A 26,262-nucleotide genomic window follows, 5' to 3' on the forward strand; every position below is an offset into this window, starting at 1 on the left:
AGGACTTTATTGGGGAACAGTGTGTACTTGCAGGACTTTTTCCAAATCAAGTTGTTGTCCTTTCAGGCTTAGTTGTGGAGGGCGCAGCTCAGCTCCAGGTCCAGTTGCCATTGTTAGTTGCAGGGGGCGCAGCCCACCATCCCTTGCGGGAGTTGAACTGGCAACCTTGCAGTTGAGAGGACGCGCTCCAACATCCGGGAGCTCAGCGGCAGCTCAGCTCAAGGTGCCGTGTTCAATCTTAGTTGCAGGGGGCGGAGCCCACCATCCCTTGCGGGAGTCGAGGAATGGAACCAGCAACCTTGTGGCTGAGAGCCCACTGGCCTATGTGGAAATCGAACCAGCAGCCTTCGGAGTTAGGAGCATGGAGCTCTAACCACCTGAGCCACTAGGCCGGCCCTCAAGTCTTTAAACTGCCACAAACAGTAAAGACAACTTTGTTTTCTTTAGTATCAGTAACAAATTCTGGATATTACCCGGGAAATGAGCATAACTTAAGACTGTCCTGTACCCAAATGAAAAGACTGGATTCGGAAATTACATTTTCTAGAGATCAAAAAATATTCCAGGGAATTATGGTGAGTGAAAAAAGCCAATTTCAAAAGGTTACATATTATATGATTCCATTTATATAGCATGCTTGAAATGACATAATATTGGAAATGGAGAATAGATTATTGGTTGCCAGAGGCCAGGTAGGGGAGGCAATGGAAGGAAATGGCTATGCCTATAAAAGGACAGCACAAGGTATCCTTGGGATGGAGCTGTTACCTTGACTATGGTTGTGGTCACAGAAATCTATACATGTGATAAAGCTGTATAGAACAACATAAACATACACACACACACACACACACAAATGAGTGCATGTAAGACTGGTGAAATATGAATATGGTGGATGGATTGTATCAATGTCCATTTTCTGGTTGTGATATTATACTACAGTTCTGTAAGGTATTATTCCCATTGGGGGAAACTGGGAGAAGGGTACATGGGATCTCTTTGTTTTATTTCTTACAATGGAATGTGAATCTATAACAATCTCCAAATAAAATGTTAAAAAAAGATATTGAACTCTGGGCCTAGAACTGGAATTTCAGCTCTGATTTAATTCTGACCACAAATATTGATGGCAAATAAAAGGACAAATTAAACAAAACCAGTATAAGAAGTGCTTTTTGTGATTCAGCTTATTGCAAAATACCCTTCAATTTGAGGCCTTATGCTCTTTTCCCCCCTCTCTCACCATCACCCCATCTTCATCCCTGCTATCGACCACAGGTGAATAAACTTCTAATCAATAATAAATAAAACTAAAAAGGGCCAATGCAAGTGGTAGGTGCACAAAAAACTGTATCTATGCAATGAGTAATACCTCATTTGCCCAAAACTGAGCATGTTGCTACTTTCCAAATACTCTCGAATATATATGCATACATAATAGATTAATACCTGTCAATCAAATATTTTTTCAGGAAAAAATTGTCATGTTTCTTGTGGTAACAAACCTTCCCATTTAAAACAGTGTATGTTATCCCAAAGTTCATTGCCGTATCTTCAGTATCTGTTGTACTTATATGGAATAACTGCATAAGGAGTCCTGGCATAATCAGCTTAGCTTCTTTCTCACTTGATAAATTCAAACATCCTCTGGGACATGTGAGGCAAAAGCATAAAAATCAACCAACATATTGAAAAAGCTTAGGATTTGTTTTACCTGAAGGGCCTGGGTGAATTTCAGCTATACATTTAAAATAAAGGAAAAAAAATGCCCCCTCTTTTCGTTAGTGGATAATGTTTAAGGTGGGTAATATTTCATATTGCAGAACTAACACACTACAGTCTGCATCTAGTATATGCAGCAAAGTAGATGTAAAGATTTTAAAACAGGTTAGTCCTTTAACAACTGATTATAACTTTTAGATCATATGCTAACACTCTGGTACTCCCACCGAAAATTAATTTTCTTTATTGAAACAATATAAATAGCAGCTTTATTAAACATCTACATCTATAGAGGAGGAATATAACTTTATAGTCAAAGAGACTATTTACTTTGTTCTAAACTTGCAAAAAAAGAATAAATCCTGGTTGACCTGAGATGACAGATACCAAATTTTTTATCCTAGTTGTCCCTAGGGACAGAAATAAACATGTCCATGGTATAGGGGACACAAATAAACATATCCAAGGAAGAATGAAGACATGCCAATTTAGTAAAAAGAACTTCATGACATGTAATTTGCAAATTTAACATGTGAACATACGCACATGTCAAAATTTTGTTTTGTTGGAAAAAAATAGCAAGATACCCACCCACAACATACTGTATAATCCATGTCCTAGTCAAAGAGAAACGAAGAGAGAACCATTAATGTTCTTTAAAGCCATTCAATCATACACTGTCAATGCTGGCCAAGGGCTATTTAAGACTATTTAATAGATTAAGACTATTTAATAGACTATTTAATAACCATGCTTCCCTGAAAATAAGACCTAGCTGGGCAATCAGCTCTAATGTGTCTTTTGGAGCAAAAATTAATATAAGACCAGTTTTATATTACTATAAGACTGGGTATAATATAGAAACATAAAAAATATAATATAACATAATATAATATAATACCGGGTCTTATATTAATTTTTGCTCCAAAAGACACATCAGAGCTGATTGTCCGGCTAGGTCTTATTTGTGGGGAGACAGGGTATATACAGATTTTATCATAATTTCGTAATCATGACCAATATGCTCATTAGCTCTTCTTTTTATTTTGTAAAACAACTAGCAACAGGATTATTGGTCTCTGCTTATGTAATCCAAATGTGGAGAGGTTATGAAAGAATGACCAGATGAATCAGATGTACATTTTATTGGTAACCCTACTACATCAACTACTAATTCTGAGCAATTTCATTATTTTGACTCTTTCTGCTCCCATGAGAATCATTTCACAGTCAAGTGTCAATCAATAAGCTATTTACACACATCTTAGTCAAGTAACTGCAGAGCAAATCAATCTCAGGGCATGGCGAGGCCCCATACCTTCCATAGAGAGTCACATGGTCCTTTAAGGTCAGACAGAGACGCTGTGAAAGGCGCTGCTATCCATAACAATAATAAGAGTGCAACATGACAGCTTCATTTTTTCTGCGTGGCCATTATAATTTTGGGCAAAGGGAAAGAAAATTCAGTAGAGCTGATTTTCTGACTGCCTGGTGCTATCAAGTCTTATATTTCCATGTCTTCGAATTTTATACAAAATGCTAGTACATCACGTTTACTCTTTGGGGCCTTGCGGTCCCTGACACTTACTCTCCTAGATTTGTTACCCACTGCCCTTGCACATGATGGTTTTGTTCTGTGACAGCCTCTCTTTTGGAAACAGAAGCTATTCTCTCTAGTGATACCTACCAGAGAAAAGAAAAGAAACACTTAGGCAATCAAAAAGATAACCAATACTCTAGTTAATTTAGTCACCGGGCTTTAGGGGCTGGCTGTGGGCAAGGGTATCTGTCCTTTGTAAGCAATGCTTTTCTTCCCAACAAAAGCAGAAGAACTTGATCAAAATGTTATCTAAAACACAGAGCCCTCAGCAAAGCTCTTCTTTTACAGTTAAGAGGTAAGCACACCTGACAGATGGCACAGCGGTGAGACTGATGTTTGGGAAGAGAGAAGGCTGGGGCTTTGTCTTGGCTCTCCCTGCCACGGAGGAAAGCAAGGAAACATTTAGAGAAGTCATCAGTGAAAAAGGAATGAATCATATAGAGGAACAAAGAAACTTAAGAACGAATGGCGGCAGAGGTAGGGCTCAGAGATTTTCAAAAGCAACATCATAGCTCTCACTTCAAACAGTATCTTCTAACTTAAGTTCTGAAAATATCAACTCATCTCACTTTTAAAAACACAAAGAAACACACTAGATACCCTGATTAGCCTCCACTGACATCAACTAAAAATGCTGGATTAAAAAAAAATAGTCCTTGTAAAGGCATTAATAAGGAATCATACTAAACACTAAAAACTCAATGAAAGCGGGAACTCAGTGAGGTAAACAGAACACTAGAAAATGTGAGTCAGAGTTTGCCTTGAGGGCATTTTCCTTGCCTCGCTAACTTAAGTTTTCATTTTACACAAAAGATTAAGTCCAGGGGTTGTCTCAGTGTAGAGAAGCTCACGCCCTCCCCTCCCCAACATACTTTCGGTGTCACAGTGAACTTCTAGTTCCAGAAATCTTCCTCCCTTCTTCATACATAGCAACCACCAGCCTTCCCCACCATCTCTACCTCCTGGCCTCAAAGAAATAATCTGTTTCAAACCTTGGAACAAATCACGTCTGAGAATCCCAACTACATTCCAGTCCTTAGGCAGGTTTGCAGTTTCAGTTCATACTACCAGGGCAGCCTGCAAAAACTCAAGGTAAAAATTCAATGTGGTCCCAAGCTGGTTGTGCTCCAGGCAGAAGTAAATGCAAACCCTCTCTGGAGGAACTGAGCCTAAAGGAATTCTAGAAAGTTCCAAGAAATATGTAAAATAAAATTACAAAACACACCCACCAGAAAATAAGACTCAATGAGCAAGAGCCACACAAAAAAAATAAAAAATAAATATATGTGTGTGTGTGTGTGTGTGTGTGTGTGTATATATATATATATATATATATATATATATATATATATATATCCAGGAAGACTGCATTTATTAGAATGATCAGACATGTAATCTGAAACAATGGAAAGGATTAATAGCATGAGTAAAGAGCAAAAGACTATTAAAAAAAAGGGGCCAACCAACAGACACAAAAGTAAACCCAACAGAATTTGTGGAAAAAGAATTAAAAATAAAAACTCAATGGATGAGTTTAAAGCAGATTGGTCACAGTGAAAGAGAGAATAAAAGGGTCATGCATACAGCAAAAGAGGTATTAAGAGAAAACTGACAGCTTTATACGTCATATTTAGAAAGTGTTGAAAAGTCATGTTAAGCCTCAAGCTCAAGAAGTTAGAAAAGAAAAAAATGATCTCTACAGAGAAAAGTATAAAAGTTTATTGGGAGACATGAAGTAACTGGAAATATATTTGTGGATTAGAAGACTGAATATAATAAAAATATCAATTTGTTTAGGTTTTCTTTCTTGTTTGTTTTAAGAACTTGAAAAACTGAGTCTAAAAATTAAGTAAAATTGCAAAAGTAGAATTGCAATTAAAAAGTAGAAATGTTAAGAAGACTGAGTCAGAGGTCTTGACTTGCCAAATACTAAGATTTTTTAAAAGGTATCAAAATTAAGACAGTGGTTAGGGGTAGACAAGTAGACCAGTGGAAACGAACCGAGCCCAGAAACAGACTCAGCATACAGAGCACTTGATTTGTGACAGAAGTGTGGAGCAGTGGAGAAAGGACAACTAGTACCGGAACAGCTGGAACAGCTGGAAGAATTGTGCGTCCATATGGAGAAAAAAGGAACTGACCGCATACCTCACACCTTACCTCCAAATAAATTCCTGGTAGAACAAAGATCTGTGTGTGAAAAACAAAACCTGAAAAGATTTAAAAGAGGGTCCGGGAGAATTATCTTCATTACCTGAGGGCACGGAAGGATTTCTTAAAGGAGACACAAAGTGAAACAACCAGGAAGGAAAGACTGGTAAATTCCATTCCTTTAAAATGAAGGTCCTCTGTTTATCAAAAGACATAATAATAAGCACATGAGAGACAAGCACAGAGCAGAAGCTATTTGTAAAACATATACCCAATACAAGACTTGATCCAGAACCACAGTGAACTCTCATAAAACAGGAAAAAACCAAATCCAAACCAAACTAAATTGAGGAAAAAAGCCCAGAGAAACAAACAGTGGTCAAATGGTCCCTAAATGGGCAGAAGGCTTGATAGGAATTTCACAAAAGAAGAAATCCAAACACATGAAAATGAGTATATCTGCATGAACCCAGTTTTTTTTATCTTCTGTATCCTGACATCTGGAGCCTTGTTGACCCCGGAGGGACTCCTCCTCTCAGGGTTAGCCAGTTCCTACAGATAGCAAACAACTTGCCTGCAGTGTGCCTTTCAAATACAAAGTCCAGAGCCCACACCCCAACCACCTCCTCTCTGGGCTCTCACACCCTGAGCCACTATCCCCCTGCACTCACCAGCTCAGGTCCAGGTACCAGACAACCAGAGACAGCCCCTACGCCCCAGAGGCGGCAGAAATGACTCAAACTAGTCATTGCTGAACCTGCTTACCCTGCCGCGCCTGTCCTGTGGAAACCACACCAAAGGCTCTTGCCCGGTGGTTCCCTCTCCCTCTACCCAGGACAGACCCTGGTGATTTCTTGTGTGACCCTCAAGGCGTGATGTGCCCCCTTCCTCTTCGGAACTGTGAGAAACAAAGTATCTTTTCAATGGTGATCATCTCGTGATCTGTGGACCTTACTATCCCCCATATTTTCTACTAATACCCTATATTTTAAAACACCTTCATCAGCAATCATAGAAATGTAATTAAACCACACTGAGATAGCAATCCACACTGGAAATATTGGCAAAGATTACAACGTTTGATAAAATCAAGTGTGTATATCCAAGAGAAACTCCTGTGCATTTGCAGTAGGATACACGTTCAAAATATTCATAGCAGCACTGTTTTTCACGGCCAAAAGTAGGTAACACCTCACCTATTCATCAATTATGAAACAAGGACAATGGAATATTATACATGGTAAAATAAATGATACCTGTACGCAACAATGGGGATTAATCTCAGGAACATAATGCTGAGTAGAAAAAAATGGTGGAAAATATATACAGTATGATTCCATTTATAGAAAGTGCAACAAAATAGACAACAAAACGATAAATCATTGAAAAACAAACACGGAGTGGTTACCCTTGAGGGGGGAAGAAAGGGCAATGGGATAAGGGAAGCACAAAAGTAATGAAGGCTTTCTTCTTAAATTTGGCGGTGGTTCCACGGGTGTTCACTATACTGTTGTTCTTCATACTTTACCCATATCTTATAAATAGTCTTTTGTGTCAACTGGATTCTTAATATAAGCAATTCTAAACCAAGCACATAAAGACTAGTTTTATAATAGTGTGAACCCAGGGCCTACCGTCTTCACTGGTGTGGGTCTCTGTGCCAGCGTCCTGATCCACTTCCTCCAGCGTACCGTGCTCACTGTAGGGGCTGTCACTGTGGAGCGGAAATAGAAATTCATACGAAGCCAAAGTGGAAAGAATTTCGGAAATGAACGATTGCTACTGAAAGGAAAAATAAAAGACTTGGAATGGCAAAAGAATTACTGGATAGCCTTTCAATGGAATGCTGCCGCCTCCAAGGATTATCTGCTCTTATGGGAGTGTATGTCCCTTTGTCTTTGACACAAGATTATTTTATCACTCTGTAAAGACAAAGTGAACTTGCAGAAAACTTGTAGCTAGCATGAGACATCATTCTTACCCAGAGAAATAAAAATTTGTTGAGTTCTAGTGGGATATAATTATTGCCCCACAGATAACACCAGTTTTTGCAAATTCATTTCAACATTCCTTACTGCATATAAATTGAGGGCTTTGATTTCTGCTTTGAATTGACTGTAGTATGTTTTCCATCTTTTCTTGACAGATGTTCATTTTACATCTATGTGAGAGTTAAAAAACTTACCCTCAACACTACCACTACCTCTCCTCAAATACATGCTGATAAGGGAATGCACTGGAAACAAATACAAACCTGACTTTACTGTAAAAGCCCATCTGTATTGCTGGTGTTGGGCAACAAGGTAACTACGGCATTACTGACTTCCTGTTTAGAATGAGCAATACCCCTAGAGAACACTATGTATGGGAGAAAGACATAAGCGAGCACATGTCGCTGTCTGCAAGACTCTTTATTATGGGGCTTTTACTCTGTAAAAAGTAGCAACCACAAAATGTCCTAGGATACAACGCATCAAATAATACTAATCAGACATCAGCATACTTGCTGTTTGAGAAAACGAGCAAGACAGAAAAACCTAAATGATATAGCCCTGAATATTTGCAAGTACTAAATGTGACTATGACACTGGCCTTGAAACAAATTTGACTATGAAAATAAAATTATGTATCTCACTAGGGCTGAGTTTTATTCATCCACCTTCTCAGAGCCAAGCTCCGTCAGCACCTTGCACGTAGTCAGTGCTCAAATAAATATTTTTGAATTGAATGTCATGTGTAAAGTTGCTGGATATATTACAGACCTGGCATCTGTCATGCTTTGTTGTTAACTTAGAAAGCAGTAACTCTGGAAAGACTCAACTCTCAGTTTTCCTAAGGCACAGGACCATGCTGTGGTTTAAGATCATACTGTGGTTTAAGTAAAAAGTCAGTGTACTTTTAGTTATTTGAGATCTTTCCACTACTTATTCTACTTCTACTTAATCCCTGGTGAGGCACTGGGAAACAGAGTCCTGAAGACGGTCCAGAATGAAGGGCTTACACAAGTCCATTTCCAGCTGCTTCTGCATCTGAGCTGCACAGGGCAGTTTCTGGGATCGGCTGGGAGGCAGCTGGTGAGTGACAGGAATCGTGTGGGTTTTGGCATCAAACAAACCTGGGCTGCCTCTAGTTACTACCAGTCATGGAGAGGCTCGCTGGTCTCGCTTAACTGCGAGACAACTTACTTGGTATAGTGGTGGGAGCAGTAAAAGGGATGCTATACCCTGACGAGCTGGCATGTGGTAGGAGGCTCAAGGAATCAAAGCTACTTTCATTGTATATGATTCCGTAGAAGCTGAAACTTATACAACAAATAGCAAACATAAACCTTTTAAGGTTTTCTGCTATTGGGATTATTCAATTGACAACACTTCCCCCATTTTTATACTTCACTGGAAGGTGTCTATACTGTTGTATTAAAAAATTGGTATCCCAACAATATAGTAATGCAATACATTTGCTCAAAATAACCATTACTACTATAATTGGTTAGGATAATATCAGTAAGAATAAAAATGAAAATGAGTAAGAATGAAAACATTTGCTTGACAGGCCTCCTTTAGAATGTGAATTTTGATTTCAGAATGAAAATAAAATCTGTCAAGTCAGTTATCTTTTTCTGATGGAATAGTAAAAATGAATATAGTTCTATGTAATATCAAAGCCTTTATTTTTTACAAAAGCCATGATTGGGTGGATTTATCTCAAAAGATGTCATACCTGGGGAAAAGAAAAGGATGAACATGAGTTTCCATAATAAGAAGCCACTGTTGCCATGGGTCTTAGCAATCTAACGTATCTCGTGTCCCTAATGCTTTTTTTTAAATTGGTAGCATTGGTGGTTTATTGTCAATTCTTTTTCTTAATTAAGTTGATATTTATACTCCTATAATTTTTCCAGGGGGAGAAGGACTAAAATTTTTGGACTTACCAGTAGTCGTCTCCAGCCATACATTTCTCATAAACAGGGCCATCCAGCTCTTTAGCATCTGGGAAAATAGTCTCATGGTGGATGATGATGGTTTTGACAATTTCATTCACATGAGCCTGGCAAGACACTTGATCCTGTATTTCTGGGACGGGCATCAATGTTGGGCCAAAGCAAATGGCCAGGTTATAAGGGTCCATCATGTTCTCATCACTGTATTGTGAAAGACTGAAAGGAAGCAAGAAAGGAGTTAATAAAAGAACAAGGGGTCATCTACTGTGATATATCAATTTTTGTAAGTGATATTTAGATAATTCTAATAACTGTATATTTCACAACCTATTAAAATGTTTTGCATTGGGGAAAAAAAAGAACAAGGAGGAAAAAAGAAGATTGATGTCTAAAAGATACTCCATATTCTGAAAATAGGGATCTATTTTCAAAACATTTTATTCGGTTTTGACTATTATAATAAAATAATATTCCATCCTACTTTAAGTTGGCTCAGCAAACGCTATAGAAAGTGACTTATAACCTTTCAACTAGATAGAAACTGAAAGGGGAATGTAAGTCCTACTTGCTTAATGAAGTGGCATTTTTCAAAGCCACAAGGGAGTTTAAGATAATCTCTACTACAATGGAAACTAGAATCGAGTAAATGAGTTTCATTTGTGAACATTACGGTCAGGCTTTAAATGCTGCTCAAGTAAATATGGGAAGGGCAGTAGCAATCTCCATAAAGCTTTGTGGATAGCTTTAAAAATTGTCCTCCCACTACTCAAAAACATCTCAGGTTTCAGGTTTCTCCTATAAATCCTGAGGAAAACAGAGTACCTTTTCTTTGTAACCACTGAGAGACAGCAAACTCCAAACTCTGTAATTTGCTTTAGGGTATGATTACCAACGCTAGGTGAAGAGAAGGGGACAAGATTCCTCAATTCTCTCATTTCATTTAAAGCTGGCAAACTACAAACTTTGGCGAGATTTCCGTGTGTCTCGTACTATTTCTAAATTCAATCCAACGGATATTCTTGAGATATTTTCCACAGGTGACTGAAAATAAGCCCGATTTTTATTGCGGTGCCTCTAACACACGAGCAAGGTGCTGTTCCAGGGAGCACCTACAGATGTTATCTTTTCAGTGTATAAAATGTCGATCTGGGAAGGAAATGTAAAATCCAGGTGAACAGATGACAGATGGAAGGAGACAAAAAAGAGACTCGACTACCTTTGTGAGATGGTCACACACACAAAGGAACTGAGAAACCATATGACATGATACTTTACCCTTTTTTGGAAATAAGATAGCCTAGAAAGGAGAAAATACAAAAGCATAATTTCTACAGCTAACATATGTCTTTCCCTTCTGCCATTTCTCAAACATACAATCTTAAAAAAAAAAAAAAAAATCCACGATAATAGCCACGATCATGTTACAGGTCACCTGGAAAATGGATGCAGGAAGAAGTGAGATTCAGAATAAGAATGGTCTCATTTTCTAAAGCATACTTAAGTTCAATGGGGAAAGTCACAATTAATCCTTCTGGGTCTTTAATTCAGTGCTGGCTTGAAGAGCAAAAATTTGACATACATATGTTATTTATCCGCCTTTGATTTTATAATAGGTAGATTCTCTTTTCAAAATTCCTGTTCCAAGCATCCTACCCTAGAGGCTGGGCCTTCTCTCTGCATGAAGGAAGGAACAGGGAGCAAGGGGGCATCTTTGGGCAGGCATGCTGGAAGTAATGCCGGCTGTCTGACTCAGGGCACATCTGCTATTCTGTTGACATATGTATGTGGTGAGTTTGATTCAGGCTTTGAGAACTTTCTTGATTCATAATTTGGTTTGCTAGTCTGTTGTGGTTTATTGGTTCTCAGTTGGTTTTGCTCAGCGTATCAGGAGAATTTGGTTGGGAAGGCATGCAGAGGGCCAGCAGGAATGCAAGGGACTCCATAGTGGGGAAGAGGAGGCACATGCAATTAAAGGTGAAAATGGCAAGCCTTCATTTTACAACCTCCTGGCTGACTAGGCTTATTTAAAGGTAAAATTTACAAGCTTCTCTTTAATCTAAACATAGTTTATACCCATCTCTCTAGATACTATTTCCAGTGGTGACTTATGTCCAAATGGCTTCCTACTGTCATTTGTGGATGTTTTAGTTCCAATATGCATGGTTCCCTGCCAGCATGTCCCTATTACATGATACTTGGTTTCTAGGGTCACCCTGAGTGGATATGACTTCAGGAATAGTCAGCTGGGTTGTAATAAATCCCTATGGGTTTTGCGAATTTAAAACCTCCAGTGAAATAAAGAGACAATATCCCAATGTTAGGAAGGGAGAATCCGTGCCAGAATGAGAAGACATTTCCCCAAGCTTATTCCCCCTGTATTTCCAATTGCTTTATTTCCCACTGAGACACTGAATAGCAAGGGGACTCTTAGGACTTGGGGAAGATGTTCTCAGAACAGAGTCTATGTATCAGGAAGTAGCACAACTGAAAATCAAGTTGCCTAAATTAAAAGAGTAAAAGTTATTTTTTAAAATAATGCAGTGTATTTTTAAGACGTCTCTGTTTAGGCCTGTACATTTTTTTTTTAGAAATATCTTTTTCTTGACAATGTCTCATTATATTGAATTTCCAGCCATTCTTTTTTGGATTGGTCTAAGTCTTAGCCACAGTTCCCCTCCATCCCACATTACAACATTAAAAAAAAAAATCACAGAAACTTTCTGCAATGAGAGTGGTTTGTATCATTTTGACAAAAACGTTCATGACATTAGCTTTGGATGGAAGTTGGAAAAACATACATTTCCCTGAAAAGCGTTCTTTATAGTGAAATTTGTGTATTTTTTGCATTTACGGCCAGTTTCTGCATCTTTCATCTATCATAACAACGATCTTGATCTGCTGAGGAAAAACCTACCTTTCGTCTACATTCAATCTTCTTCTCTTTGACTCTGCTGACAAATGGAACCCAAGGTACATTTTACAACATCCAACAAGAAAGAAAGAGTTGAGAGAGAGCAGTGCCAATAGAATTAAGATGGGCATTTGGGCCGAGCATTAGGGTACTTACTGGTTGAGGAAGGCAAAGAGGTACCTCATCACTATAAGGACCGACCTGGGCAAGGTCAGGAGGACTTTGCGGAGGTGAAGCGCCCTCTCATAGAGATTATCTATTCCTGCAGACAGAAGACGACATGGTCAGGCTCCTTTCACTTGCCACATCTAAAGCAGAACACTGTAGGACCAAATTTCCTATCTGAACATGAGCAATACCTCGCCCTTGGGTGAGATACAAGCATAACCAACATAGTGAATAAGTGACCAGCTTGGGTGGAACCCCATGTCTGAGGGCTTCTCCTCTGACCTATCACTGTTTTCTCTGATTTCCACAGTCTTGGCCTTGAGCAACTTAAGAGTTTTCTAGACTTAAAGATAAATTTTCGCTAGCTGCTATTCCTTGATTTTGCGTCTAATATGGCTTCAACCCCTTCCCTTTTTTTTTTTTTTGCTGCATGATAACTAAACTAGTTTTGCGGGACATTCCCCTTTACCCCTTTATTCATGAATCCATCATATTTATTTGTCTGTTACTATGATTCTGGCAATGTGCTGGGTTTTGAAGCTCTCCTTCTCTAAAACTATCCTAGTATTTTATTTATATGACTTTTTAACTTCTACGATTTCACCAATTTTTTTAAACAAAATAGTTTAGGAGAGCCTACTAGGTTAGGCATTAGGAGTACATTAGTGGTTCCGATTCCTGCTCTCAAAGAATGTACACCCTGGTGTTTGCATCTATTTATTTCCTTATCCTGTCTTCCCTGTAGGATGGTGAGCTCCCTAAAGAGAGGGGTACCTGGGACATCCTAGTATTATTTTACCTCTTTCCTAGAAAACAAATTGTCCAAAGCCTCTCAATACCGAAGTGCTCGTGAAGAGCAGCAAAAAGGTTGCTGCTAATAATCCATTATCTGCACAATGGTCTATATTTTATAACACATTTTCACTTTTGTAATCTAATTTAATCCCAATAACAATGCAGTGGAGTAGGCAAGGTATGAACTGTCATCCCCATTTAATGGATTAGGAAAATGAGAACTGGGTAAGTGGCTTACCCAGGGTCAAGGGCTAAAGCAGGGAGCTGGGACCAGAACCGATTTTGTTTCGTAAGTCTGGTTGTCTTTCTTGGAATTCAAAGTACCTTTACAGAGTACAACTTTGAAGACATCCAATAAGCATACATTTGAGAAAACTATTTCAAAAACATTTTAAAAGCTTACTACAATTTCATATTACTATATATATTCTTAGTAATTGCTTGAGATATTCCTCTATCCTACTTGAAAATCTCAAGCCTCAGCTTTTAACATTACGGCCAATTGATTCTCCTCCCACTTCTCAGGTGTTTTGACCTCCTCGCGCCCATAAGTGGGGTTCTCCCTCAAGGATCTCTACTTAGGTTTCTTCAAGGGAACCTCACAGAGTCAAGGTCAGGGTCATCACTCCTACGGAAATGGTATCTTTGCTTTATTTTTCTCCCATGTGTGGAACGTAAGTCGTTTTCACCCCCTGAATATCTCACTGAAATTTCCTAGTTGAAATCTGTATTATTTCTAACTTGCACCATCATAATACTCTCCTACCTCAGGTCCCCATTCTAATGCCTCTAAAGCAGTGGTTCTCAACCTTGACTTGGAATCGCTTGGGGAGACTTTTTTAAAATGCTGATGCTGAGATTCTTTTATGCAGTCAAGGGTGAGAACCACTGCCATAATTAATCACACCAAGCTCAGGTCCCTGGAATCTCGCATGCTGACCCCAGCTGCTTTTCACTTATTATCAAACCGCCAGGTCACAGGCATTTTATTTTTCTCTCTGCACGGCTGAAAAGGCATTAGGAATATTCTTATTTAACTACTGATCAGTTTGCAAAACAACAAATCATTCTTGGGAAAAATCACTTTTATTTCCATCTTTGACTATGCCACAGTTGGAACTATCACTGTCGTCTTTTAGAAAATGAATATCAGAAACTCTAATGAGAATGTATAAAGTAAAATATGATCATCTGATTAACACTTTAAAATTTTCAAGATAAACCTGCAATATATAATAGTATGATTTCAGTAATATTGAAATAAATACACTTATATTCTGCCTTTTAATTTGTAAAGTATTTCAAAATGGAAAAAAATAACACTATCAGCAAGGTAGTTTAGGGGCAAATGTGGTATATACTCTTGAGTTTAAGTACTCTGTTTAATATACTTTCCAGACAATGATGTTCATTTTTTTCTGAAAAGAGGGAGTAAGAGGCTTAAAACAAAAGTTATTAAACAGGTGCATATATTTACTCAGGCCACAAGAACTCAATAATTAAGTTATCAACATGTCCACCTAATTCACTTCCAAGTGTCCCAGGAGGATCAAAACATGCCCCAGAGTAATCTGTTTGTCTTCCTTGACAACTTCATGGGCCACTTGGCAAAGACACATTGTACAAAGAGAGGTGATGAAATACCTACAGATGAAGTAATTCGCGACTCATTGAGTTTAAGGGGGGGGGGATTTTGCAGCTATAAATGCTATATATTTAGGCAGAGCTGGATTAGTGTTTCATATCTGAAATTAACTGGTTAAAAGGTTATCTAAAATAACTGATTTTCTTTAAAAAAGAATGACTCTTTTAAGATAAGATGATTTAGCACACCTGTATCTAGAAAATCTATCTCAACAAACAAGCAAAATCTCCCAAAGGTGAAATTATACCTCTGATGACCCATTCTTAAAAGTAAACACTGAGATTTACTAGCTTCTATTCCCCTGGTCATTAAAATTGTGTGTGCATAAATGATTTTACATTTATGCCTCAAACCAGCCACAAAGTTTAATATATTTAGGTAAATAATAAAATGGAAAGACGAACTATCCCATTAATGGTCCTCTAATTGGCAATACCCCCTACTCGTTTCCAGCCACATACAGAGCCATATAAAGGTTATGAGTAACAACAAAACACTTCTGCCATTGTTTACGGAGGATCTGGGGGTGTTTTAAGAGTTTAACGTCTACTGATTCTCCAACTTAATCCTCAGTATCAGGTTAAAGTCTTCTATGAGGGAGAGGGTTTTAGCAGCTTAAAGCTAGTTTTGGGGTCCTAGAGTTAAAGAAAAAAAGGAAAGGCAAGGAAAGAATGCAAAAGGAGCCACTTTTAATGTATTATTGATCTTTAATCTTTGTCGAATCCCATAGGGGGCAAGTCATTTTCAGGCTAGAAGAGGAAACAGGCATTACATCCAAGAGGCTTAATCTTATTTCAAGATCCTCTTGTTTCTCCCAGTTCAACCCCTTAAAGGCAGTTTCAAAGTTTTACTTAAAAAGAATCGGGAGAGCAGATATTTATATACCAATTCCATAGAAGCATTATTCATAATAGCGAAGTAGTAATAACCCGTATGTTTACTGATGGATAAAAGGATAAACAAATGTGGTATATACTCAATAAAATATTATTCAGCCTTAAAACAGGAATGAAATTCTGATACATGCTACAGTTGGATAAACCTTGAAACATAACGCTAAGTGAAATAAGCTAGACACAAATAGACAAGTATTGTATGATTGCAATTATACAAGTTTATCTAGAATAGTTAAATTCGTAGAGACATAAAGTAGAAAGGTGTTTGTCAGGGTCTAGGGGGAAGGAGGTCTGGGTAGTTACTACTTAATGGGTACAGAGTTTCACTTTGCGATGATGAAAAGATCTGGAGATGGATGGTGATGATGGTGGCACAAAAACATGAATGTATTTAATGCCACAGAACTGTACACTTAAAAATGGTGAATTTTCTTATATGTATTTTACCACAGTAAAAAAAACAAAAAGGATGGGAGGGGGTGCTGTGAGATGTAAATGAAAGATTTCAGGAGAGAAAAGCAGCAGGAACATAAAAAAGTGACACCAAAAAGATTAGACAAAATCAAGTGAGGCATACATCCTCTGCCACTACAGTAAAAATAAATCAAAGCAAAACAGAATCACTGGCATTCCTAAAGTAGTAGTAAATCCATCTATCCCAAAGGCCTCAGACTACGACGGCTGTGAGCAGGACTCAGATATTATCGGACTGGTTGCTCAACCGGCTTGCAGCATGCATGCTGCAGAAGTCCTGCGCTGGTACAAATGACTCATGTACTCTCCGGAGTCCAGTTAGCGGGTCAAAATGTATGACTGCTACCGACACTCTGATTAAGGCACATTCCTAGCTGGCTCTGAGTGTGGCAATTCATGGTCTTTCACAATTTTGTTACATGAAAAGATGTATCTTTTCTTCCCCTCAGAAAAGCTGTCCATGAGGAAAACAGCATTTCATTTTATGCTGGGCTTTGTGTCCACAATTCAGATTTTACGTAAGTAGGTAGAAGTGGCATTCATCCAGTTTTGATCACATGGTCCAAGCTCCCTCGGCTAATGTATGTTCTGTTTCTAGCACCACAAGGTTCCCATGTCAGCATCCCAACTTCACAGCATGGGTGTCTGACAGCTCCACGTAAATGTGTGTGAAAAATTCACCATGAAACACAAGTTACTTCAGAAAAGGGCAAAAAGTTCAAATAGCCATTACTCTGAAAATACCAGTTCTTCTGTGGCACTATTTGCATAACTTTTGCTTGGTGAGAAAACAAATGATAAATCACAAGATGCAAATTTATCCTCAAGTATGAAGACAGGGAAGGAAATTAATGGCCACATTTAGAAATGGTTTATTTAAGAGCAAGCACACAAATATTTCTGAGCTCCATAGCAGAACAGCAGGATTCAAGGAGAGTTTACTAGTCCGAGGATGCTGTTACGTTCATTGTTAGGTTTTAACAATGTCAAGATATTAATCAATTGTGTGTGTAATACTGTATGTGTTTGAAAGAAAGGAAGGAGAAAAACAGAGAGATATCCTAGTACATTTGAATGGATCTTAGCCTTGCCTTGAGACGAGTAACCAACTACTCTTCTAGGTAAGAAAGACAATGCTTACAAATCTCTCTAACCGTAAATAGATTGACTTCTGTGAATTAAGCCAGAGTTAAATAGTAACATTGTAGAAATATATATATCATGTTTCTCCTTCTGCTGAATTGTCTACCATATTAAGGTTAGTAAAGAAACTGAGTCTTAGCCTAGGAAGCTTTACATGCTCAGTTCACATATTAAGCCTATTTAATATTTTTAAGGATAAAAGAAATCCCTAAGAAAATTATTATAAGGTGTCAAACACATTTAGAGTTCAGAGAGAAAACCACCATGTTTGCAATAAAGCTAAAAGAATTTTTAGCAACAAAAACATACAGGGGAGCACCAGGAAAAGAATTCAAAAGCTTTTTTCATGAAACAATTAGAAATGGGCAAATAGATGTGCACAGTAAGAGGCTCATCATCGTATTTTTGTACAATTGCAAAATCACTGGAAACAACCTAAATTTCTAAAACTAAGGGATTTGTGAAGAAAAACAAAAACCATTATACTGCCACTAAAATCTGTATTTTAAAATATGTATGTTACTGATATGGCAAAATGTTAATAACATCATTAAATTTAAAAAGTGGTTTATAAAGAACAAATATAGTATGATACAATTTTTAATGACAGATGTATTGAGATATAATTCATATATCATATAATTCACACATTTAAAGTGTATAATTCAATGGGTTTTAGTACATTCACAGTTGATCAACCATTACACCTCAATCAATTTTAGAACATTTTCATCACCTCAAAAAGAAATCTCACATCCATTAGCAGCCACTTGGTATGATGAATTTTTTTATTAAAAGCATGTTGTTGTGGTATATCCATACAATGGAATATCATTGGCAATAAAATAAAGTGCAGATAACATGCTACAACATGGATGAACCTTAAACCATTATGCTAAGTGAATGCAGCCAGCCACAAAAGGCCACATACTGTATTATTCCATTTCTATGAAGTGGCCAGAATAAATTTATAGATATAAAAAGCATATTAGTGGTTGCCTACTCCTGAGGGTGGTGCTGGTTATGGGTAAAAGGGAAGTCTTGGCTAACTGGAGTTTCTTTTTGGAATCATGAAAATGTTCTAAAATTGATTGTGGTGATGATTACATAATCCTGTGAATATAATGAAAGCCACTGAATTGTACACCTTAAAGGATGGATTTTATGGTATGAGAATTACATCTCTATAAAAGTTGCTTTTAAAAGTACATAGGTATATGTATATGTATAGAAAAAATCTGGAAAGACTAAAACGTTAACATTATCTTTGTGTAGAGGAATTACAGAATTGTTTTTCCAGTTTATTTTCTGATTTTTCTACAGTAATTGCATATTAATTGCGTAATAACAATTAGTTTTTCAAAGCACCGATTGACCATTTGATAATTTTAATGAATTATTGTTTTTAGGTATGATAATGTATTGTAGATATGTTTTACATATTAAAAAAAAAAAGAAAGGAGTCCTTACCTCCCAGAGATAGATCCTTACATACAGGTGATGTGATATGATGTCAGAGGGATGATGGAAGGAGAATAGGTGGGCTAATTTTGTCCAAGAAATGAAAACTGTTAAAGCTAGGTGACTGTTTATACTGGGGTCATTATATTTTCCTGTATCCTTTTGTAGATCTTCGAAATTTTTTATAATAAGAAAGTCAAAAAAGAAGGGTGGTTCTGAACAAAATGGACAGTACAATTCTACTTTGGCTTTAAAAAGATGTTGAATGAGCACGTGAATAGAAAAAGAGCAGAAGGAAATGTGACAAAATGTGTACACACCATTGGTTCTCTTTGGGTAGTGGCATTATTTTCTTCTATGTGCTTCTGTATATATTTCACATATTCCACAATGACTACTTGCTGGTTTTGCGATAGGTAAAATAAATCCCCCAAAATGTTTCCTCATGTCCAGAGTAGCCCCCAAGTAATAATAACACATAATGGAAAATGAAGTGCAAATGTTTCATCTGGGCTCAGTCCTGAGGCAGCCAGGGTAGACCAAGAATTGCTCGAGTAGCCCTTCTTGAGCAAGTCACTTGGACTTATGCCCTAGGGAATCTCAAAGCTATAATACACAGACATTCTAGAAGCTGCCCAGACTGTGTGGGCATAATCTGGAGCATTCGCAAAACCATTCACAAAGTGGATGGTTTAAAAAAATAAATAAAACAATCCTTGGGTGAGAAACTGAGAGACTACGAAGTTTGTCACTTCAAATTTAAATTGCATTTGAGTTCACCGAGTCTTCAGATAAGCGATTTAAAAAAAAAATTTGCAGTGAATTGGGGAATAGTACACATTAAAAAAAGAGAGAATGCTAAGACCAATTCCCTTTTACTACATACACTGCAAGCTTCCAAAGAATGTGGTATTTAGGGACATAAAAATGGTATAATAATAACTCACCATAAAAAAAAAAATCTTTCCCCAAATAATCCAAATATAGGTAAGCAAAAAGTAGTCGGTGTTCCAGAGGGTTATGTAAACTCTTAGAAAAGACGAAAAGGGAAGATTTTTCTATACAAAAATAACTGTCACATGCAATTACCTTAACAGGGAAAATCAAATACAATTATGGCAATTCTAGGAGAATATGACATGAATAAAAACAATCGATCTCCTTGAGATCTCTCTCTCTCCCCTAAAACTTCTAAATCTTTGGGCTTGTATGACATACTAATTTAGATTGTATTTATTTGTAAATGTCTTATCTCTGCTACTAGATTTTAAGCCCTTTGAATGCAAAAATCAAGACTTTGAATCCCCAGAAAAGTTTTCCACAGTGTAGGTTTAACCAATGGTTCAAATCACCAATAGTTTGTAATATCAAAGAAAGGATAAAATGATGAATATATTACGGAATTAATTGAAAATCCAGGAAAAATACAGCTACATCACAGTCACACTGGTAAAAGAAAGTGCTTACCTAGAGATAACTCAATAATAGTCAGGAATCCCCTCTTTTTCTTAAGAGATTAGATGTTGGAAGAAAAGGGGTTGTTATATATGTGCTATTACATGCTCTTGAAAACAGCCTATTCCGTAAAACTGCGCACTAAAAATAACAGGACTTATGGGGAAAAGTTGGGTTGGGACAGACTGCTTAACACCTATGAAAGTTTGTTACCAGAGCACTAACAAAAACATTAACAATCCTGCTTAAATTACCAGCACAGTTAACTCTCTACTGGTGTGTGCACCTAGCATCCTTATCAGCCTAAACCCCAGGGTTCCTGCTTCTTTGAGATGTAGGTCCTGGAGGGTATTAGAGACTATGTTCATAAATTTTAACCCAAGTATTATTAATCCCTTGTCCTAATACAGGGGTAAATGTCTTTGCAGCTTCTTCCTTTATACTTGCAGCATTTCATGTAAGACACTGCTTGCATGAAACGAAGATATTTCTGTGGATTTTCCAGTTTTCCCTTACAGTCTCTTCATATTTTGCTAAGGCTAACTCTTTAATTGTGGAAAACTTGTCTTGGATTGTTACAAAATGTGTAATGTGCTGGGTAAAATCATGCTGGAACCAACACAACCTGTGGATTAGACTAACATTGTTTTCAAATGCCTGAGGTAATTATGTCAAAGAAACACATGTTTAGCAGAACAGACAGAATGGTAAGTGGCTAACCCAGGTGTTGGCATATGCGACCTGAGTTTACAGTAGGAGCAGTTGTTAATAGTTGTAATGATGACAGCTAGCATCACTTATTGGGGCTTACTATGTGCTAGGCATGATGCTAAACACTTTATATGGATTATCTCATTTATTCTCCACACAGACTCTATGAAGTAGACAAACAAACAGATATTCAATAAGATTAAGTATTAATCTCTGCCCAAGGTTACAAAGCTGTTAAGTGGGAACGCTAGGATTTGAATCTAGATATTTCCAATGCTATGGCTTCAGCTTTTAATAACCACAAAGAAATAATATTTCTCATCCAATGAAAGTGTGAAATAATTTTACAACAGTAGCTGACAATGTAGCCCAATGTTCTTTATCCAACTGGTACATGTATAAACGTTGATAATATGTATGTACCTAGGAAACCTCTAAGCATTGTAGAATGCTTATTATTTTTCCAGATTTAAGCTTTCTGGCTAGGATGTGAGGGAAATCTTTGGACATGGCCAAAGGAGAATTCCAGAAGTGTGACACCTCCTTTTCAGTTCTTTCCAGCTGGGTCAGAGGCCAACCGAGATGACTCAGATTATGCAAGGACCTTGGAATGAACATAGAGACACACTTCTGAATTCCAAACAAGACATCAGACTGTATGGGGTGAGGGGGAAGGTAATTACGACCAGTGAATTCATACCCAACGAGAGCCAAGACTGTAGGCATAAATGCCAACAAAAGAATTTTGGTGGAATTTTGACTCCTCATTTCATTTAAATTTGATTTAATAACCATGAATTACACACTTACTATGTGCCTGGAATTAACTATGCCAACGGTTGGGACTACAAAACTGAATAATCCAATAAGACCTTAGAGGCCTGTAGAGCTTAACTGTAGGCCTTTCATTGAACAAACTCTGCCAGGCACTCTTCTTGGCACTTTACATGTATTAACTCATTTAATTCTCACAACCCTATGATACATGACCTAATATTCTCCCTATTTTATAGATGATGAAACTGAGGTGCAGAGATTTGCCTAAGGTCACACAGCTGGTAGCCATTTGGACGTGGGATTTGGACCTAGGCTGTTTGAGTCCAGAGCCTATATTCTCAACCTCTTCCCTAAACTCTCTTTCTAGTACAGGGAGATAGTGGGGTTAAAAACAGTGCAATGTGGGGTGGTTAAGAAAATTATAGACATAGGTACACAATGGAACACTCACAGAGGAGTGTTGGGTGGTGGGGAGGGTGGTGTTCTAGGAGAAGTACCAGTCAGTCCAGCAAAGCCCTGTAGCAGATGTCAAACGGCTATCAAGGATAGCAGATGAAACAGCACGGGCAAAGGCATGGAGGGGGGAAATGGCCCGGCATGCTTAGTTTGCTATTGCTGGAATACAAAGTAAACAGGGCAGAGGTGGCAGGAGATAAGCATACAGAAGTAGAAAGAGGTTAGATAACAGAAGAATTAAATTCTATGGATCGGCCATGGAGGGGCGGGGGGGCAAGACTGAAATGGGTTTTAGCGGGAGAGGGGTGGATGGGAGTGATGTAACTCAACTTGTCCTTTCAAATCTAGCTACAGTGTGAAAGATGGAATGAAGTGGAGGGTGGGGAGAGAAGGCAAAACCTAGAAGTAGGAATCCACTTAAGAGGCTGTAACAACAGCCCCAGGGAGAAACTGGGATGTAAATGGGCAAGGAGGGCTGAGCACAGAGATTTTTTTGAGGTCAAGTCAATAGAACTTGTTGATTCAGGTGGGAGGTTGGGAAGTCAGGGAATAGGAGGTTTCCTCATTAGAGTAAAGCTTGATTCTTACAAAAGCCCTCACTGTGTGATTTAAGTCAAGTCAGCTCTAGACCCTTCCCTGGGCAAATGGAATTCAAGGGGCACTACATATTTAGATGTATGAAACTTAATTATGGTTAATATCTAATTCCCGATATTATTTTCATCTTCCTTCCTTCCTGTAATATCAAAAGCCCCCACTGAAGAAAACAGCCATGCGTTAGTCTGCCGATGATTACTGGTTTCATAACGTATCATCCACAGCCTCAGATCAACTTTGCCGATTAGCTGGGGATGCCCACTGACAGGTAATTGCCACCTGGTGTTCCTGTACTGTAATAATGATCATGTATTTCATTTTACCTTATTTCTTGAAGTCATATTCAAGATAGATAAATTACCCCACTCTTAAGACTGGTGGAGAACCAAAAGCCAGAAAGAAGCTATATTTCCATGCTTACAATGTCCTCCTCTCCCTTACCTGTTTGGGACCTGCCTTTCTGCTTTATTCTAGTCACTCAGTGGGAAACTCTTGGGCCCTACGGAGCCTGAGCAAGTTCAGGAGCAAAGCCCACTCAGCTAAGGGTGAGGCCACAGCTGGGAGGATGACTCACGCTGGATCCAGAAAGAAAACAAACGGTCACAGAAACTTGGTGGTAATGGTGGGGGGAGGGCGGAGAGTATGTGGAGAGGGGCCACTGCCTTTTCCAGGAAATTGGTGAGTGAAACAATTCTGGTGGGAAAAGACTTAAAAAAAACACCAAAAATCCACTTACTGATACAAGAAATCAGATCATTAAATCTTTCCTTAGGAAAGAGGGGGTTTTCCAGCCCACGGAAGTAGAGCTTCAGAACGCCAGCAACTGAGTTAATATCGTGGTTACTCTGCTCATCAGCCAAAGGGTTTTCACCTGAAAAAAAAAATTAGTGACATGCACAGTGTTTCTCTTTCCTCTGAACAAAAATATGTTTCTATACACACACATTTCTATATATACATGTATCTTTTAATTATACTTTATGAAAGATTATATGGTACTAAAATGAAAATAATTGGCTTAGATATCCCACCCCATGATTAACTTAAAAATAGTTGACTAAAATAAAGCTTTTTTAAAAATCTTATGCTACCAAATAATCCCTTACAAGTTACCAAAATCTTAAAATAAAATATTGTGGGATTTAAAATTTTACCCAAGTTTTTTTTTTTTTTTTTTTTTTTGGAAGCTAAAATCTGTAATCTTCGTTTGACATGAATTCAAATACTACGTTCTGTGTTTCTTAACCTACCAGGGAAAAAAGACACAACATAGGCCTATCTGGCTATGCTACATGGATAAGCAAAACGTATCAGAAACATTGTAGGTTTCACCTAACTGTGAACACCTACAATTAAATAAGTAAGTGCTTCCCAAAGTGGCAAGGTGGTGTTCACAGCATATCTGAAAGCTGCCTTCAGCACTGGAAGATTCTGAAATCAGAAAGCGGTATTTGAAAATGTACCCTTTGCAGTACCAAGGAATTTGTATACAAAGTAGACATTTAAAAAATATATTGCAATAGGAAATTATATTATTCTTTATGGTAAGCAGTTTTAAAATATTAGGTAAAGGGCTGGCTAGTCTATCTCCCTGAGAATTAAATTGAGACAAAATCCTTAAGAAGCTCAATATAATACTATGCAGACTTAAATCAAACTCCCATTTTTTTTTTTCAATCACAAGACTGCTCTTCTAAAGTTCACAAAAATTGTACATGGCAGTTAAAGTTATTTATTTTGCCTCTCGGGGAAGTTTATTTTCAGGGACCTGCATTACCTTTTCTCTGCTCCTAGAGTGGGAAATCATTAAACATGAATTTACCAAAATATTTTTTTTTTTGCCCAGTGTGAGAAAGCCTCACCCAAAGAGATCACAAACAAATAACAAACATCAGGGGAATTTCCAAGGAAAAATAATAATGCCTGTGGTGGACTACATTCCACCTCACCCCGCATGTGGTCAGTGCCAGAGACCGAGACACTTAGCTGCTGGGGGGGGGGGGGGGGTGCTGGGGGTGCTCTGCTCTACACATCATATCAGTCAGAGAATTCAGAACAGGGAAACAGTCTGGCTCAAAGTTGACTCTTTAACCAAGGTTTCAGACTTTCAAAGGCTCTCTGCCATGCCTAGGCCAGGGGAAATGGGACTGAGAGAGAAAGGAGCCCTCTCTCCATGCCATGACGCCCCTCCCTGCTCTGCATTCTCAGCCAAGCACAGGAAGGGAGATGCAGATGTATCCAGATTATAATTGGAGAGCATTAATAACTAAGAGCCTGTTGCTAAAAAGTTAGGGATTTACATGGATTAGACCTTCCTAATCCTCACACCAATCCTGGAATTTTGCAGAGGAGGAAACTGAGGGGTGAGTATCTTGACCCAAATCACACGATTAGTAAATGAAAGAGTCTGATGTGATTCTAGGTTTGCTTGACACAAAAGTGTATGGCCTTGCAATCATAGTGGGCTAACTAACAGTGTAGGAGGATATATATATATATATATATATAAGATTTTATTGGGGAAGGGGAACAGGACTTTATTGGGGAACAGTGTGTACTTCCAGGACTTTTTTCTAAGTAAGTTGTCCTTTCAATCTTAGTTGTGGAGGGTGCAGTTCAGCTCCACTTCCAGTTCTCATTATTAGTTGTAGGGGGCACTGCCCACCACCCCTTGTGGGAGTTGAGGAGTTGAACCAGTAACCTTGTTGTTGAGAGCCCACTGGCCCATGTGGGAATCGAACTGGCAGCCTTTGGTGTTAGGAGCACGGAGCTCCAACCGCCTGAGCCACCGTGCCGACCCCTAGGAGGACATATATGACGGCCAACTGTGAACAAGAGTAAGGCACCAACCTGGGATGGAGTCTGGGGATGGTAATAAAAGGAAGAAAAGAGTTCCTGACAAAGATCGTAGAAGTGAAGCTGGGATGAGTTGCCTCAAACACCTGCTCTCTAGGCCCAGGGCAGGTCTTGCCACTGTTCTAGAATGCTTTCATGTGCCACCTTTGTCACACGTGCTGAGGCTTATCAGTGCCCGTCCTAAATCAGGATACGAAGCTCACAGGCTTTTCTATACTTAATAACAGAGCATTATGATTTTGGCTTCATTTCTCAGCTATTCTAAATAGATTCTTACCTCAATACCCAAAATGAAGTAAACGTAAAGAGAAAGGCTTTAAATGTACACAAAATGAGCATGCCACGTCACTCTCCAGAAAATGACGACTTTTTAACATGGCTAGTTTATAGGTACAGACACGCAATTACCTCTCTCGAATGAATTTTTAATGTCATTGACCTCCACCTGGGAACCAGACACTCTGAAAATCCCCTGATGCTGAAGACCTAAAGGGAACAGAAGGG

At 38.2% G+C, this 26,262-nt stretch overlaps 1 protein-coding gene across 2 annotated transcripts in view; it reads right to left on the bottom strand.

Annotated features, from left to right (window-relative positions):
• Positions 1-26,262, bottom strand: part of SRGAP1 (SLIT-ROBO Rho GTPase activating protein 1) — a 244,840-nt gene that overhangs the window by 11,377 nt on the left and 207,201 nt on the right. For both annotated transcript variants that reach the window (XM_019732457.2, XM_019732456.2), the window contains exons 14-18: positions 26,167-26,244; positions 23,639-23,773; positions 12,481-12,586; positions 9,405-9,629; positions 7,108-7,187 (exon numbers count right to left, since the gene is read on the bottom strand). In XM_019732457.2, coding sequence (XP_019588016.1) covers positions 7,108-7,187; positions 9,405-9,629; positions 12,481-12,586; positions 23,639-23,773; positions 26,167-26,244 — 624 coding nt within the window. The remainder of the gene's footprint in view (positions 1-7,107; positions 7,188-9,404; positions 9,630-12,480; positions 12,587-23,638; positions 23,774-26,166; positions 26,245-26,262) is intronic.

The sequence above is a fragment of the Rhinolophus sinicus genome, linkage group LG02, assembly GCF_036562045.2.
Source record: "Rhinolophus sinicus isolate RSC01 linkage group LG02, ASM3656204v1, whole genome shotgun sequence".
Taxonomy (NCBI): domain Eukaryota; kingdom Metazoa; phylum Chordata; class Mammalia; order Chiroptera; family Rhinolophidae; genus Rhinolophus; species Rhinolophus sinicus.